This window comes from Orbicella franksi, chromosome 10 (genome assembly GCF_964199315.1).
Source record: "Orbicella franksi chromosome 10, jaOrbFran1.1, whole genome shotgun sequence".
NCBI classification, from domain to species: domain Eukaryota; kingdom Metazoa; phylum Cnidaria; class Anthozoa; order Scleractinia; family Merulinidae; genus Orbicella; species Orbicella franksi.
In genome coordinates, this window is record NC_138154.1 from 9,136,241 (window position 1) to 9,153,506 (window position 17,266).

General features: G+C 39.1%; 1 protein-coding gene across 1 annotated transcript; it reads right to left on the reverse strand.

Moving 5' to 3' along the window:
- Nucleotides 1–7,406: 7,406 nt before the first annotated feature.
- On the reverse strand, nt 7,407–11,372 carry LOC145501610 (uncharacterized). Its single transcript, XM_081481046.1, has 3 exons — nt 10,917–11,372; nt 9,620–9,680; nt 7,407–7,509 (listed from the first exon to the last, which is right to left on the reverse strand). Exons 1-3 carry the CDS (start codon nt 11,370–11,372, stop codon nt 7,436–7,438), a joined length of 591 nt encoding a protein of 196 aa, XP_081337172.1. The 3' UTR covers nt 7,407–7,435.
- Nucleotides 11,373–17,266: the final 5,894 nt, after the last annotated feature.

The window sequence follows — 17,266 nt, forward strand, 5'->3', positions numbered from 1 at the left end:
AAAACGTTCCCGTTCAGACCGAGTAAATGATAACTTATTAAGGAGAAGCCGGACGGCACAAATTTCTTCAACCTGCAAAAATCCAGAAAGGCGAAGAAACGATCCTCAACGTTTTAATTAATATTTTTTGTGATAAAATGTTACCTAGGTAAACAGAAACGTACGTTTTAAGAAAAGAGCCGATTCGCTGGCAAATTGCAGTTAAGTGAGTTTTGAACATAAAGCCAACTGTATAGTTAATGTTTCAAAATAATTGAATGTTCTTTCAATTTTGTTCTCCAATTATTTAACCATACATCTCCCTCGCTCGAAGTGTCTTTCTGGCCATCTAGCTTAATAAAACCGACAAAATAGGCTATTAATAACGCGAAAGGTTATAATCTCTTGATTTTCTTTATTCCGGAGAAGAATTGGGAGTTAAAATACTACATAATAATAACACTTAGTTCTTTTACTGCTGTTTTCATCGCTGTCAAACGATGCTTTCATTTTACGCGCTTACACGAATTGAGTATAAACTGCAGAAAAGCGAAATTATTGGTTGGTACATTTTAAAAGATGTTTTGTTTTGCCTTTGCTTGGAAGGATCGGATTTATCTTATTACAAACGCCTTCCCCCTGTTTTGTGTCTTTAAATTTTCTCGTCATTTTAATAACTACATTTTCCGCGTTCTAGTTTTTCCGCTACAATCTACTACGACTTCCTCGTATAAAAGCGACAGATGTGCTGACTGTCGTTGTCGGCTACCCTTACAAAAGGCGTCCGTTGACTAAAAGCATTCCGAAGTTTCTCTTTCTTACCTTAAAACATGACAGTTGGCTAACACAACCTTTCCAGAAATGTGAGGTGAAATTTTGCCTCGTTAAATATCCTTTAACTACTCAGCTTTTAATGTAGTCCCGAAGCCACGTTCAGTTGACTGGCATCAAATTTCGCATTTTTCGGTCGGTTAAACAAACAGGAATCAACCGATATTACATTATGAAAACATCAACTTTTAGTCTCTGAAAGCAATTTGGCATAAATTGAAATTTTATGCAAAGTTTCCACCTTGATTGCTTGCGGTAGAGATATTACAATGGTGATCTGCCATGAAACGATCAATGATGACGTCACGGAATGGAGCAGTTGACAATAATCATAAGTGGAAAATGTCTCGTCCCCAATCTTTTTCCTTGTTGTAGCACGATGCGCGTGGAGTTGTGGGCATGTTATACTCGGAAATTGATGTTTTGAGGTTTCACCGCTTAAGCATCAAGACTCGCGCTACCTACTGTTTTCTGGCATTACGCGGGACGAAATGCAAAGGGTCTTAGGGAAGAATTGTCGAAGTGGAAGCAGAAAAAGCAGTTACGATTAATTTTCCATTTTCGCGTATCATCATTAACATAGTTAACATATCCGACAGAGCATTGGCACTCACTGCCACCTGCGATATATCTTAATAACTTGGTAGTTTTTGGTAGGATCTAGAGTTCCTCTCGCCTCTCGCCTCGTTTTTGTGGAGAGGCCAAAGACTGCAGTAATCATGAAGTGAAGACGAAGAGAAGAAAGAAACTGTGGTATAATGTTCTAAACAGTTTTATTGCTATATCTTCAAGGTTCCATGTTTAACTTTTAATTAAAAACTGATGAAAGATATATTAGCACTAGGTCTTCCCTTCATCAAAACGAAGCTAAGTTACAATCATTTATTGTAATTTCACAAGACATCTATTAACTGGCAAAGAGATGTACGTCAAGGATACTATTTTTCAAATTCTCGCTGGCAGAGTACTTCTTCCGTGTTTACATAGCCTGATATAAACACGAAGAGGTTGGGAGAGTTCGAGAGAGTTTCTCAAAGCCAAAACACAGTTGAGGGTTTGCACAACTTTCAAGAATTCTCCCAGCCCCGCCAGTGTTTAGATGAGGCCATGTAAACAAGGAAAAAGTACTCTATTGCTTTTATCGTAAAATATTTCTCGAAAACAAGCACGAATCTAAAACGTCACAACCATGTTTACAAACTCTGATATAAACACACCTATCGACCAATGAGAACGCGCGTAGTATCTCAGTTATTTTATAAAATTACCTCTTCGGCGACGATGGACTTGTAGTTTTTTGCAACATAACTTGATTTGGTGAGGCATACACCTTAAAGCCGAGTGTAAAGTCACGCTGCCAGAAAGTTTTGCTGTTCTGCTTTTATTATGGATCCTAGATAACAGAGTTGATTTGCATCAGATTCCGTATCCTGTTTGGTCCGTTATGTAAACAGAGATATATTATCATGTACGACAACCCTTAGCCTGTGAAACTGACATCAGAGGTAATTACGATTAGGTTGGAATTTTTAGAAACTGATTTGTCCGCTTACTAGCTCTGACTAAACAACGTCACAGGCAATCTCTCATTATTCTAACCTGGTACTCAGCCTTTCCGTCAAGCTTCTATATTTGTTTTTCTTTTTTATTGTATCGACTCAAATACGGGAACTGTTTGCACCAGACAAAGGAACATACCTATCTTGGGAAATTTGCAATGACCTCTTCTGGTAATCAACTAAAATATTTCGGTTTTCTTTGAGCTTGGGATTTGAACACCCTATAAGCCCTGGCCATGTTGAAACAGCATAGTTCGGACGGTTCTATTATCCATCTTGTGACAACAAACCATTATCATTTAATTATAGTCATGAGCTGGACAAACAAGTTCAAAGCATGACCTTCGTATCCAGGTCACACGTAACCAGAGATCGAAAAACTCTCTTGCTTTCCTCCTTCTACTATACCTAATACGTTAACATAATATGTAGATGTAGCCAAATCTAAAACCGGAGCTCCTGGACCGGGTTTTTTAAAGTCTGGTTAAGCTAACCCAGAATAAGTGAGAATTTTGATTTGAGATTTTTTTTTTACTCGGCGGTGAGGTTTTCTGGCTATATTGTTTGGCCTTCTGAGTTTCAATAATCTCAAACTACACAAAACATAAGTAGTGAAAAACATTTTTATACAAGAAAAAATTATACGTCGGTTAACTTTTAATCCTGGGTCAGCGTTAACTGGCTCAGTTCTGAACAACCCGGCCCTGATTACAGTAAGTTAACCTGGATTGAGCCCGCAATCCAATCGAAAAGGCGGTACTTGGTCAGTGGTTAACGTAAAAAACTCGTGACCTCAATAAGCTCTAAACTTGAGGCTGCAATATGGTCACGTGGCACTGGCCAGCGGATACCTTGTTTTGACAGGTGCCAATTGACTATAAAATTGATGTTCAATATCAAAGATGTGCGCTGTTAACTAAGGCCGCATGTCCTATTAAGGACGGTGCCTACTAAATACAAAGGTTTTTGCGCAGGGTTAGGACCACGCCGAAAAAGTAGATCTTTGCAAGGGCCATTGGAATCCACAAAGAAAAATTGGGGTAGCCACGCATTTTTTCCAGATAATCAGCCTTGAATCTCATCAAAAATGTTGACATCAGCATTTTCTAAAAAAAGAAGGAAAGGATATTTCTTCACAAATTTCCTTCGAAATCTCCTTTACAAACAGAAAAGCAAACACATTTATAAAGGTCTTAAAACTACATGGTAAATGATAACATAAAAACCATTTTTGGTGTGTTTTTAATAACAAAATCGTTGCAACAGCGCTTTTAGCGTCTCTGACAGCCTTCCTCTGGTTCAGCCAAAATACAGTCTAAATACCTTTTGGTCACAACCAGAAACTAATCACGTGTTGAATAGGCTTGCCACTTTCACTTCATAACATAAAATGTGGGGTAACCACGCGTTTTTTAAAGTTATTGATCTTTTTTTGAAAACTTTTATGGTGCCCGTTACATTTTTTCCTGTTACCTCCCCAGTAAGTAAAACATTTACGTATTTCGCACTTGTTTTGCGCGCGCACTACGCCATCTGCAGGTACTTGTTTACAGTTGGATTGCAGCATAATTTTCGCCAGATACCAGCTAGTTTTTCAGCCCGAAGACGTTAACAGTTAGTGGTTGGTGACATGCTGCTATTTTGGTGTTCCTGGTTTGAGTACGGGTTTATTAAACTTGATTTGGTCACAGCAGGAAAATTTTGCTTTCTTTTAGTCGTGTACTTGGTAGCGTAGTTGATTGCGTCAATGTCAACCCTAGCGCGCGCGTGGCACTTAAACCATGCCTTGCGTGATGCGCAGAAAATATGCGCACTAACAAAAGTAGGCACCGTCCTTAAATGCTCAAGTTGTCTATTCACCAAGAAGTGGGAATTCCTAGTTTCTACCTGCAAAAAATTTACATAAACTAATCCCTCAAATACTTTTTAACTTTGAGAAAGGTGTAGGTTCTCATTCAAAAAGGAAAGAAGACTAAAATCCATTACAATTCTGTCATCGTACTATCCCTTGCTTTTTATTATCTCTAGTCAGGGTAGGGTATTAGAGACCGGCTATGGAGCTGACTGGACCACGTTGAATAAATAATTTCAAAATAATTTCCTACTTTGATTCTTCGAAGAAGTCCTTCTTCCTTTCCTATATTTATCTTTTCAAGTGTGAATGGGAACAGTGATATTTTTTCTGTTTAAATTTACCCTTACTGCTGTTAGCATCACCGCCGAATCTGCTGCTGTCTATGAACTATTATTGACAAAAATATGCAGAAAAAGGGTAAACGTTTTCCTACAAGCAACGAAGAAGAGCTGGGACTAGGAAATCCCGAGAATACGCGAAGAGGATGTACTTGAAAATACAAAGAAGGCCACGAAATTTGGCCTGAAAGTTTTTAAAGGTAAGAAAAGACTTACCGACGTTCGTTTGTAAATAATTTTAATTTGTTGTTGTTGTCCCCAATTAGTTGTGAAAACTAAATACATTGGCACATTAATAAAGCTTTTACTTACTTTACTTTACTTTACCTTCGAGCAGTTTCAGGACACGTCCTTGGTAATCACAGATTTCAGCGGTCAGTGTAAAAACGCAGTCAGTGGACTGCAAACTGCAGACCGGGAGTAAAATGCAGATTAAGGGTAAAATGCCGACTACAGACTTTTTAACTATAAATCGTATTATTTTCATTATCGAGGGCTGACCGTAAACAGGATTATTCAGCGAACTAATCGTAGTGAATGTCTGCACTCCGGTTAGCCCAAATTTCACTCTGGTTAGATTTAATATCACTCTGATTAGCCTGAATATCACTCAGGTTAACCTAAATGATACTCCGGTTAGCCTGTTTGCGGTTAGCTCTTAACGATAGAAACGGTAACGCGATTCAGTTAAAAAGTCTACAGTCTGCATTTCACCCGGGTCTGCAGTCCGAGTTTTACACTGACCGCAGAATATTGATCTCGAGCTTCGCAGCTTGGTAAATACTGCGCTACTATTCACCTCGATTTCAAAGAATAATTGTTTAATATATTTGGCCTGTGTGAAGCTTAGAATAGGGCTGGGGAATTTTAAAGGTGTACTTGCCCGTGTTTGATCTATAGCGATCGCGTTTCTTTCTCTTCAGCTGAGAACGACAAAAACTATTGGTGCACTCTAACCCGATGTAAACCTTTGTGTCACGGATTATCATGTGAGCAGCCGCAACCTTTGTCTCTCTCCTCAATGAAACGGGAGGCAAAGGAGAGAATCGAGGTTGCAAGCCGAGGAAATTTGGTTATGACGTCACCATCCGAGCGAGCTTCAGTACCGACTGTGAGAGTCTCAAGGTAACCCCAACGGGAGAGGTACCATCTTTTTTTTGGCGGGAAATCGCGCGTACGTGATACTACGCTTTTAGCAGCCCGCGTTTTTCTGGCGGGAAATAAAAATCGCCTTAATAATTTTGAAAGAGAGAGAGTTTTTTTAAGCGAAATGATTGTTCCCGAAAAGGGAGGTTTTTCATTTTAGAAAAGAAAACTCATTTCTATCGATTTGCCAACAAACGATAGCGGAGTTGATATCAAGTTTACAAGTGAGGGTTTAACTGAAGCAGAGCGTGAAAGAGAACGGCAGAAAGCTATAATTAACCTGCAGCACTTTTCCACGGGTGGCGGGTGACGGGTGACGGGTGATCAAAATACAAACCATTCAACCATTACTAAAAGTAAAAATCGCTTTAATAACAAGTTACTGTGGAAGAACATTACCCACATTGACAATATCCAGATGTCAAAGATGATTTCGATTAAAAAAAGCATTACAAATCTATTGATTGACCAAGAATTATCGAGTACATTACAAAATGTATAGATCAAAAACTATTCAAATATCACGTGGTTAACAAAGAAACTTCATAGCATGGTAACATTTCATTGGCGAGACTTAAGCCCGGCAGAGGGTTTTACTCAAATCGGATGTTTCACGTCAGGTAATAGTAAAATAACATATAAGCACTTTCGGTGCTCCGCTGGCGCGCTTCGCACGCTGGAGTTCCACTATAAACCTTACATCACTCTTTGTGAACAAAGAGCTTTCATGTGAAATCGTTGTGGATCTGAATGTAGCTATTTTTTCTAAACTTTTCCTCTGTTTACACTATACTTGGCAAACATCGTGTGTCAGTACCATTCACGCCAAAACTTTAGACACGTTTATGCTGCAAACAATAGTTAACACTCAATTTTAGCGTCTCGATAGAAAGATAATACATTTCTAAAAACTGTGGGAAACGTACCGTGCAAAAAGGGACGATAAGAATATGAAATCTATAAGATTAAAAAACTCATTTTCTTGTAGAAAACGTTTTGAAAACTAAATTATTCCACACAAGTAACCATTGCATGGTTAACAGCACCCCATACTAGTAAATTTCATTATATAACTGTATTTTACATGGAAACTTATTATACTCTCTGGGAAACAAGCACTGTTCCTGATCAGAATCTTAACCCTTAGAGTAGACTGAGCCCGCATTTTGAGTCAAAGGGGTTGCTACGCAACGTGACGTCTCTTAGTGGTCTGAAGCAGTTGCGACAACATTCCAGTACTCGTTCTATTTTGTTATTGGTCAACAAGAATCTGAAACCATATGGATACGTCACTTGCATCCCCGACAAAGAGCGGTTGTTATTTGAGTTTCTTAAAACCTGAACTAAAGAAATTTAAATGGTCTATCACAAGTAACTAACAAAATGAACTAATGAGCAATCGGATCAAGTACAGGTGACGGAAGCCAAGCACAGAAAAACGCGCGTCACCAAGGTCAAGTTTTCCGTGTTCTTTTTGTCTTTTTCTCGGTTAATGGCTTATCTTCCCAGTAGTTTTCGTAAAAATAGGGTCGAGTGATTTGTTTAGATAAGCGTTCGCCATGAAAATGACATCTCTACAAACACAAATTCTACATATTGAAACACATTTGTAACACGGTCTAAGTCAGACAAGACTAATTTATTTTTTTCAACAAAACGGCAGTGTTGTTGATTAGGAGCACGGCTTGAGTACCTTCGCCACACCACACCTTCATATATTGGATGCTTTAATCCAGTTTAGAGACAACCTTGCTCGAAGGGTCAAGAATTGGCTCCTCCTCCTTGCGAGAACCATCCGAGTCTAAAAAGCAACAAAAAGAGAATTAGACATTCAACCGTTTAGTATGTTAAAAGGAATGCTGCTGCCAAAGGAGGCTCAACAAGCTACTAGCATATGACAGGAGTGTACCGGGAGGAGAACAAGAACGAGCAAAACGTTCCTTTCTTGCCAGTGGTACTCGAGAAGCTGAAAGCAAACCAAACTGAGCAGTATGGATACTACATACATGCATTATACGCCAGTGTTAAAATATTTTGAATGCCAGGAACATAGCGCATAAGTACGTGCTGCGAAGTCACAGTCCAAAATTTACACTTTGGAAAGACAAAACCTTAACTGTTAAACTTATAGCGGAGCTCCGGCGGCCCGAAGGGCCGCCAAGCGGAGCCCCATACTCATATAGGAGAGAAAAGGAAACCCATGAGTTGATTTTCTCATGGTCATCATGGCTAGCGGTACTGCTCGTGGGCGCGTACGCACGACGGCGACAACGACGACGACGACGACGACGGAGTCGCGCAACATGGCCGCCATACTCCAAATAATAGGTTGACAGAGACATGCAGTCTTGGTTTACCGTGTTCTTCTTTGATATTGGACATCCATGTTATGATCAACTGACACCTGTCAAACAAAGGTATCTGCTGACCAGTATCACGTGACCATATCGCGGGCTCAAGTTTACAGCTTATCGAGGTCGCGTGTTTTTTTAAAGTTGACCGCTGACCAAGTGCTGGTTTTCGATTGGATCGCGGGCTCATCTGAGGTTAACTTGTTGAAAACAGGGCAGGACTGTTCGGAAGTCGGTTAACGCTAACCAAGGATTAAAAGTTAACCGAATTATAACTTTTTTTTCGATACAAATGTTTTTTGGCTGCTTTGGTTTGTGTATATAGTGATTATTAAAACTCAAAACAGAAGGCCAAACAATATACAGAAAACCGCGCCGCAAAGCTACAAAACTGAAATCAAAATTCTACCTTCTCCTGGGTTATTTGGCTCTGAACAACGCGGTCCAGGAGCTACGCTTTTAGGCTGGCGTAAATCTATATATTATTTGTTATGAGAATCTTATTCAACTGGCAACTTGAAGAACAAAGTCTGACGGTAGAAGTCTAACGGTCAACAGAGGTTATCAGAGCGGGGAGAGGCTTTCGCCTCCAGGTCCTTGCGAGAATCAATTTAAAGCTGAAAGATTTTGTTGTAAGTGGGTGCAACAGAAATAGTTCAACAAGAATTTGACGGGTGCTCCTGTTGACCACCTGATGTAACAAGCTGACCGTTTAAATGAGGTGAATAACAATAAAATTAGCCAATTGGGAATTCTAAATGGAGACCGCGTCCACTTAACGGAGGTCCAAAAAAAAAAAAACAGTATATATGTGAAGCGAATTTCGTGAATTTGAAAGGTGACCGCTAAATAGAGGGTCACAACTTAACTAAGGGCTGCTTAATAGAGGTGTGACTGTATAGGGTGTTTGCAATTAACTCCGGGATGGATTTCCTGAATACTAAATAAAACTTCCTGTATATAACTTCATACTAATGAGCAGCGCTTTTACACAGTAGAGATGGGGTACCCCTCTTTAGTCACAACAGCACAATAGACTTGTCCAAACTTGCCCGCTCACAGTCAATCACAGCCTATTATGTTTAAAGTGCGCCGTCCGTTAAGCGCATTATATTCGTTAATTGCTATTCATTTGCTTAAAAACTTTTCTTGAGTTCGCTGTTTGGAGAAAATTGTCACTTTGTTAGTCTTATCATGGCTTGTTTGAACTATGGTGATTTTGGAGTTGCTCTTTATGCTTGTGCTTCAGTCGAAGACTGTTTTGTTCGAAATAAAACCAATTAGCGTGACCATCACGATAAAACATTAGCGTTTAATTTATAACCTTGACTTTGCAGTTATAGTCCATACAATTCAGCCATCAAGCGTTCTTCTGCAGTGCCGAGTGGTAACCATCAATAGCCCAATTTTCGCTGTTTTAGCCATTAATTATACTAAACGAAAACTCCTGCGAGCAAAAAATCAGGACAGCAATTTCCGACACGAAAGGTCGATTGTGGGACTCGCTGGTACAAAGGCAACGGGATGAAACTTTCATCACAACAGTTTCTTTTACTTTACCTTCTCGTGGACTGTTGGCCGATGATCCAGATGGCCCCTCTACTTTCACATTATCTGAATCCTGTGTGAAATAAGAAACAAAAATAAACCAACGTAGATCTTCCTCTAACAGTTCAATTTCCTATCTTTGAATTTGAAATTGGTGTCATGACGCCTCCGAAACGTCGTTCGTTCTTATCGCTAATTTTCACTTGCTTGTGCATTACAAAACCTTTGCTTACATAAATTATCTTTCTTGTCAATGTCATTACTTGAGAAGAGCTGTACCATCAGTTACTCGCTGGAAGTCCTTGTAAAACACGTATATACACCGCACAATTTCAAAAAAAAGCATCACACAAAGAATGTTCTCCGAAGTGTGGAAAGAAATGATTTTAGCATGGTAAAAGTATAAGAAATATATTAATCCGGCAATCAGTGACACAAGCTACCTCAGTAAAACAGAATTTCGATTTCTTGCAACAGGGGTCGTAAAACACACACCGGTCGACGAATGCTTTAATTACAACTGAGCAACAGAAGACTTGTGTCAGGCCATATACCTAGGATTAATTCTGTCGATGAGTGAGTTCGTGTGGAAAAAGATACGGTAAATATTAAATATTAAGCTTGGAAAAAAACTTTCCACATAATTTCAGTCACCGACAAGATTGATCCTTACAAGTCAAGGAGGTTTGTTACCTTTGAAAACTAGTTCTACCACAATCTTCCTATAGCGCAGTGGTAGACTAAGGCCCTGTGCACACTACGGCTGAGGAATTTAAAAACGGAGGTTCCACTCTCGAAACGCATCAAATGTTTTCCGTCCACACTACGCCGGAGGACTTTAAAAACGCAACAATCACTGGTCAATTTTGGAATTTTTCCGTGACACCATCGTTTTCGAAAAGCCCCGTTTTCCTGACGGATTATTGTGGACAGTGGGCGTAACCGTAGAAATAAAGCTGCGTTTTCAAATTTCTCCGACGTAGTGTGCACGCTGCCTAAGAGTGTCTGACGAGAAGGTCTAAGCTGATAGGTTCAACTCTTACCGGGAGAACTCAGACTTTTTCCCTAGTAGACTGTGTCACTGTCATGTTAACATAAATCTTCCTCAAGTCATGTTCTCTTTTGCAATGCCTATGGATATATTTAAATGGAGAACGGCACTATGTACATTGTAGATTAAAGGTGCCTATCTGCTCCACTTGCTTTGTTCCTGTGGTGACTTTTCTAGGACGCTGCAATTTTTACTGAAAACAATGCAGTTAAAAAGCCATTACAGAATAATATCAATACTATTTACCCTGGCACTCACTTTGATGCTTGATGTTTCATCGCCACACACTGCAATAGTTGGCTGGCTCAGCAACTCTTTTAATTGGTCGTGCACCTCTTCGCGACTGATAGTCAACTCCTCATTTACCATACGTAACTCTTTGTTCTCCGCCTTCAACGTTTTGTTCTGTGCGCGCAACTCTTCGTTTACTTCACGCAACTTTTTGCTTTCTACATTCCATTCTTTACGCAACTCATTGTTCTCTGCGCGCAACTTCCTGTTGTCTTCACGCCACTCTTTGTTGTTTGCCTTCAACTGTTCGTTCTCCGTGTGCAACTCCCTGTAGTCGTCACGCGAGGCTTTACTTTCTGCATCTCGATCTTCACGTAACTCTTTGTATTTTGTACGCAGCTTTTCGTTTATGGAACGCAAATTGTCGTTACTCTTACGTAACTCTTTATTTTCAGCCCTCAGCTCTTCATTTTGCTGAAACATTAGATCAGAGTTTTACCCATCACTTTAAGTTGGAACTGAGGCACGTCACATACCTATAAAAACTGTACCGTTACGTTTATTTACCCCCTAGATCGATATATTGAATTAAAACAGAATTATCTGCAAAGCTATTAGGCAAAAGTCTATTTTTCTTTATACTACACTCTGAGAGATTATCACTGCCTTTGCCATGCCTCAACTATACGTATCTTGCTTCTCACTTTAGTTTTTATCTATTTACTTTAGGATATACTTAATAGTTTATATAGTTAGTAGGCTTCTCATTACTTTGTTTTTCTGGAATATATACTATAAATTCAGGTGTGTATGTGTCTGTGTGTGTTGTGTGGTGTGTGTCCGACCATTTTTTGCATAATCAGCTTGTAAACAGGCAATCTGGCATTTTTAACCCACTGGTTACTTCAGGTTGCCAGTACCTTTATTTAATTATAACTTTAAATTAATTTCAATCAGTTTGTAAGATGAAGGGTAAATAAAGGTGGTGGTTGTTTTTTTTCACAAAGTTTCTTTGTGAAACAGTAGATCCGCGATTACTGCCTTACATTCCTTGTAGAACATAAGGAATTATGAAGTGTTCAGCAAGTCCTATATTATACCCAACTAATACTGTGTTCACACTAGGCCAAACATGTTTAGTCTACTCACAAATGAAACATGTTACACTGCGACAAGTGTTCGCTGACATCAGGCAGTGTATTGTGCGAACTGTGATCAAATCATATATCGTAAATCATTCATAACATCGTAAAAATTCTTTTTCGAGACAGTGGAAATGAAGCATTATTTTTTCCACCCTACCTTCTATGGCATAGACAATCACTACCCATAGTTGACTGCGCCTTACTACAACAACTGTGAAAAGATCTACCTTCTGATACGTTGAAGGAAACGCACTAGAAGTGCGAAGTTACATTTCTTGTTTGAAGCAACTGTTCACATTAAAAAAATCAGACATAACATTCAGAAATAATCCTAAAGTTCTATTATACGGAGTCAAACCCATGCCTCTCTGCACTGCAGTGGAACTTTCCACCACCCATTTACATAACTCTTGCCCCCAGAGGCAATAATTTGTTTGGCTTGCACTTAGAGTTGCAACCTCTGCCTGATCCAGTTTGAAAGCAGGTGATAAACCTATGTCGTCAAAAACCTGATTGGCCTACCATCAAAAATGGGTACTCTGCGTAAGTTGAAAAAATTCATCTCACGCCGGCCAGAGATCACGATTCTTGGGGCTGACCAAAAGGACTATCACTGTGGCCTCTGGGGACAAGAATGTGAACTGCACAAAACCCGTGGCAGTCAGTATTCTACGAAGCTTTACATAATATGCCGATACTCTTCCTTCGTTAATACAATTGCTGTTTGCACTATTGTGGTTACCATACCTGTTCAGTCCTCTTTATATCATTCCGCAGCTAAAATGACAGAAAAGAAGAAAACTTGTAAATATAACTAACCTGATCTGACCAACGCATCGGCTAATTTGCAGACCTAAACATAACCTGAACATGACATTGACCTAAGTGCGATTCTTCCAAAATTCAGATGTTCCAGCCTCATTAATATATTGGTATTACATTCAATTTTTCAATAGATGGAACCCGCCAGTATGTGTCGGTAACAAAATCACTAAAAATTGCAGTAGAATGCATCTCAAGCCACACAGATTTCCAAACTTTTCCAGGGTCGCTACGTTGTAAAATGAACAGTGATAGGGCAGATGGCCATTGCTATAGCTTTTCCTGGATTTAACTATCTTGGACGTTTGGTGATCCCTATTTTTCTTTTGATGGAACATTTTCTCTACCGATTTTCTACGTTTAGGGAAAAAAATCTATCGACTAGAAGTTTGAATTTTTTGCAAAATGCACCATCGAATTCCGTTCTTTTTAGCTCTTCGTTTATCTGAGCGACGGTTTCAAATGCCTCTTGAAGGGTTAAGTTTTTTGAAAACGTTGGTAACACATGGAATTATTTACGCAGCAGACCTACTTCTACAAAATAGGACCAAGATCGTTTACCTCCGTTGACTTACCTTCGATATTTTTAACTATAGACCCCTGCAGAGCATGCTGAATTACGTGCGCCAAGTTTTAAAAATCAGGGTAGTTTTCCACACGCTTTATCTCTAAAACGAAGTTGGTGACTCCCAATTTTTTTGCATTTCTGACACAAGAACTCCTTATCTGACTGCAGTAAAAATTTTAAAAAGATCTATCGACTGGAAAATTTTCGCGCGGACGTCCTTAAATGGTTGGTGATCCCCTATTTTCTTTTCATACATTACTTCCTTTACTGATTTTCTCCATTTGAAACACAAAAAGAGAAAAACATCTGTACGCGAGAAGTTAAAAATATTTGGCCTTTTCTGCTCTCGTGTGAGCGGAGTTTTCTTCGAATATGGATGAGCAAAGCTAATATATATTCTTTTCAACGCGTTCTCTACCTGGGACATTTTCCAGAGGTTGGCATAGACATTTAAATTTGAGCGATTATTGCTTTTTGGTGACACAGCATTCGACGAATTTTTTTGTTTATTCAAGGAGGCATGCATAGGTCTGACGGGGTGGAGGGGGGGGGGAGTGTCTGAGTTTCTCACTGTCTACCCCTGTGGAGCTAGTACGTCAAAAGAAGGAAACTCAACACACTGTTCTTGTGGTGTTGTAAAAATTCAACGATTCCTTCATGAGCTGCTCCACAGCTACTAGTACAAGGCTTGGCTCAAGGTTTCTGAGGGAGAAAGCACTTATGTCGTCTGTGAGAACTTTTAGTTATTAACAGTTCTCTTAGTTCAAAGACCAGAAACCTGATAACGACTTATGAGAAACCGTCCTTTCTGCTCTTTTGCTGATAAATACCACACTGGGACATAAACTAATTGTAATCAGCATCCATCACAGTACCTCTGCATAATCGTTCTTCAGCTTAGAGATCTCCCCCCGATCAAGCTGTTGAAGAAACAAAGACACTGTTTGCAGGGACAACTTGCAGGTTATGCATCAGTCAATTCCGGCAATGCTCATCTTCCCCACTTCTGTACCTGCGGCTCATGTTTATATTATTATTATTATATCATGCATTTGACATCATTCTGTTTTTGACCTCTAAGAATGCAGGGTGTTTTCAATAATTATGTCCATCAGCCAAGACCAGAAATTTGCCGCCACGCACATGTACATTTAGCTCTCTGGAGGTCATAATGAGAGAAGAGATCTAAGGGAAGATATGCTACTTCAAGAATAATGAGAAGTACCCAAGGGTAGGCAAACCTAGGGAAGGACAAATGGGCATTGCTGAGATTCCCCGGCACATTATTCCTTGTTCATGATTAGTGCTCCCCTCAACAGGAAAATGGTAAATCTAAAACTTAAACTGACCACTTAAATGAGAAAGTAATGCCATTAATTCTGCCAACGTTGTCTTGATATGATCCTTTTGAGAAAATAAAAGAAGTCCATCTGTCTACTGCCAAAAACAATCAGTTCCCCACCAGTCTCCCCTCCTTATTGTTACATTATATTTTCTTCCACCTCTACATGTAAATTTCTAGTTATGTAACAATCCTTCCAGCTTCCTGCATTTAAATCTTGCTTCACAGGTCAACACATATTAATGTACATACCTCAGATTGCTGCTTTAGTTGAGCATTTTCATCTTCATACCACTAAAGGAGGAAAAAAAATCATTTTTATTAAAACAAAAATGAAAGCAAAACAAAAAAAAGAAGTTATAATTATCTCCTCTGAGGAGGAATCAAATTCTCTATAAGAAACAATTAAATTGGAAGGTACATAGGTATAAGTCTGCTGTAAGTATTCCACATACTTTCCTTACATGGTTTAAAGTTTTTAGTTGCCACCATTTTTTTTTTGTTTTTCGCCAATAATATAACTTTCTATTAGACTTGATGATTGGCTCATGACTAGATACATGTATGTATAGTCTGAGACACATATACATGTATATGACCAAACATTTCTTGTAGTAATTATGCATATAAATAAAAGGATGCTGCCAAAGGAATTTTTTGAAGGAGCCCTTTGCACTCCTTATATCAAACGTTAGGAGCCTAAATGATAATATTAGGAGCCCAGCCTAAAGGTTGGTGGGCTAGATCCTTTAAGGAAGGGGGGTGGGGGGGGGGGGAATTGGGCAAAAACTGATTGATATGTAAGTCTAGGTTAGGGGTCCACTGCCTCTTCTCCATCCCCACACATTTCTTGCATGTTGTTTTCTTGATGGCTTCCATTCTGTGCCATTGTGTGATACAGTGTATTTTCCATTGGTCTCTGTTTTCAAATATGGTTGTCATGGCGTTGCTTCGACCTTCACTACAATACATGTATGCCTGCCTCTATCGGGCTATCCTGTTTCACCATTGTCTAGGTGCTGTCACACTGTTCTCGAGTTTCGCGTCTTGCATTTCACCATTGGTTTTCAATTTATTAACAGTTTGAATGTAATGGTAGCAGAGAGATGCAAAACAAGACAACTGCATGACAGCACCTAGAAAATGGTGAAACGGGATAGCCACATAGAAGCAGGCATATTGTAGTAACGATTGAAGCGACGTCACGACAATCATAACTTAAAACAGAGATCAATGGAAAATACATGTACGTAGCATCACACAATTGTGGTGCAGAATGACAGCTATCAAGAAGATAACAGGCAAGTTTATATGCTTTTTCTACCAACTTTTTTGTTTTTAGATTACATAATATGAGCATAATAATTTATTATACAGTACACAGATGAGTGTTTGGGTTCCCTATGGCTCATTTTTAACTTCAAACTGCTCTTTGGAGCACGTCTGGATCTTCCACTGATATCTGAAATGATTTTGTCACAATATTTTTTGCAAATATATATTTTAATTAACGTATTTTAATTTAGTAGTATACAAGACCCCACAAGCTTTGTAGCTTTAATTCTTATCATTTTAAAATAAAAGTTTTATGTTATGTTATGTGCCAATGTGGGCTCCTTGAACGAAAACTTAGTCACCCGCACTCATAACTTAGTTGCCTCAGGTGACTGGGCACTCGCTAGGTAGAAGCCATGAGAAGTTAGTGCATAGTAGCAGTTTTTTCCAACTACTTTGCCCAATGAAGCAATGCTAGATGTTGTTTTGTTGATACATGGACTGTAAAACAGAGAACTGAATGACTGTGCAATTGCTATTATGCTGAGAAAGATCATTATACATGCATCACATAAGGGGGTGTGGACAAAACCTGGGCCTAGGCCCATGGGCTAGCCCATGGGCCAGCCTATGGGCTACCCTGTGGGCTACCCTATGGGCTACCCCCGTAAATTTTTATTTTTTTTTCAGACTGTTGTTATTATTATTAATTATTAATTAATAAATTATAATAAATAATTCAAGGTTATCGATATTAAGTCGAAACATCTTCGGATTTTCCTCGGCAATCTTCGGCAAACTTCGGAAGTCTTCGGAAAAGTTTGGAAAAGTTCGGAAAATGATTGGACAACATTTTGAAAATCTTCGGAAATCTTCGGAAAACAGTCGGAGATGTACGGAAAATCGTCAAAAACTTTGTTATTGGCTTGGAGATATGAAATGTATCTTGCACACTCGAAGATAATTTCATATTTCTGCACAACCATGTAATATCCTCTATAGTCCTCTATATATTATCATTAATTACTGCATAAGGAAAGCTTGAACCAACAGCAGGGTTTTTTTTCCGGGGTCCCAACTTATCAATGAACTATCGAGTGTTTGCCTTGGTAGCCTCAACGAACCTCGTATTTATTGTAGAGAAGTTGATTTAAGTCCTTTGTAGTGGAAGTACAGCTGTAAGATGTTAAAGATAGTACATTAGTACTGTGTTTATACTGGCTTA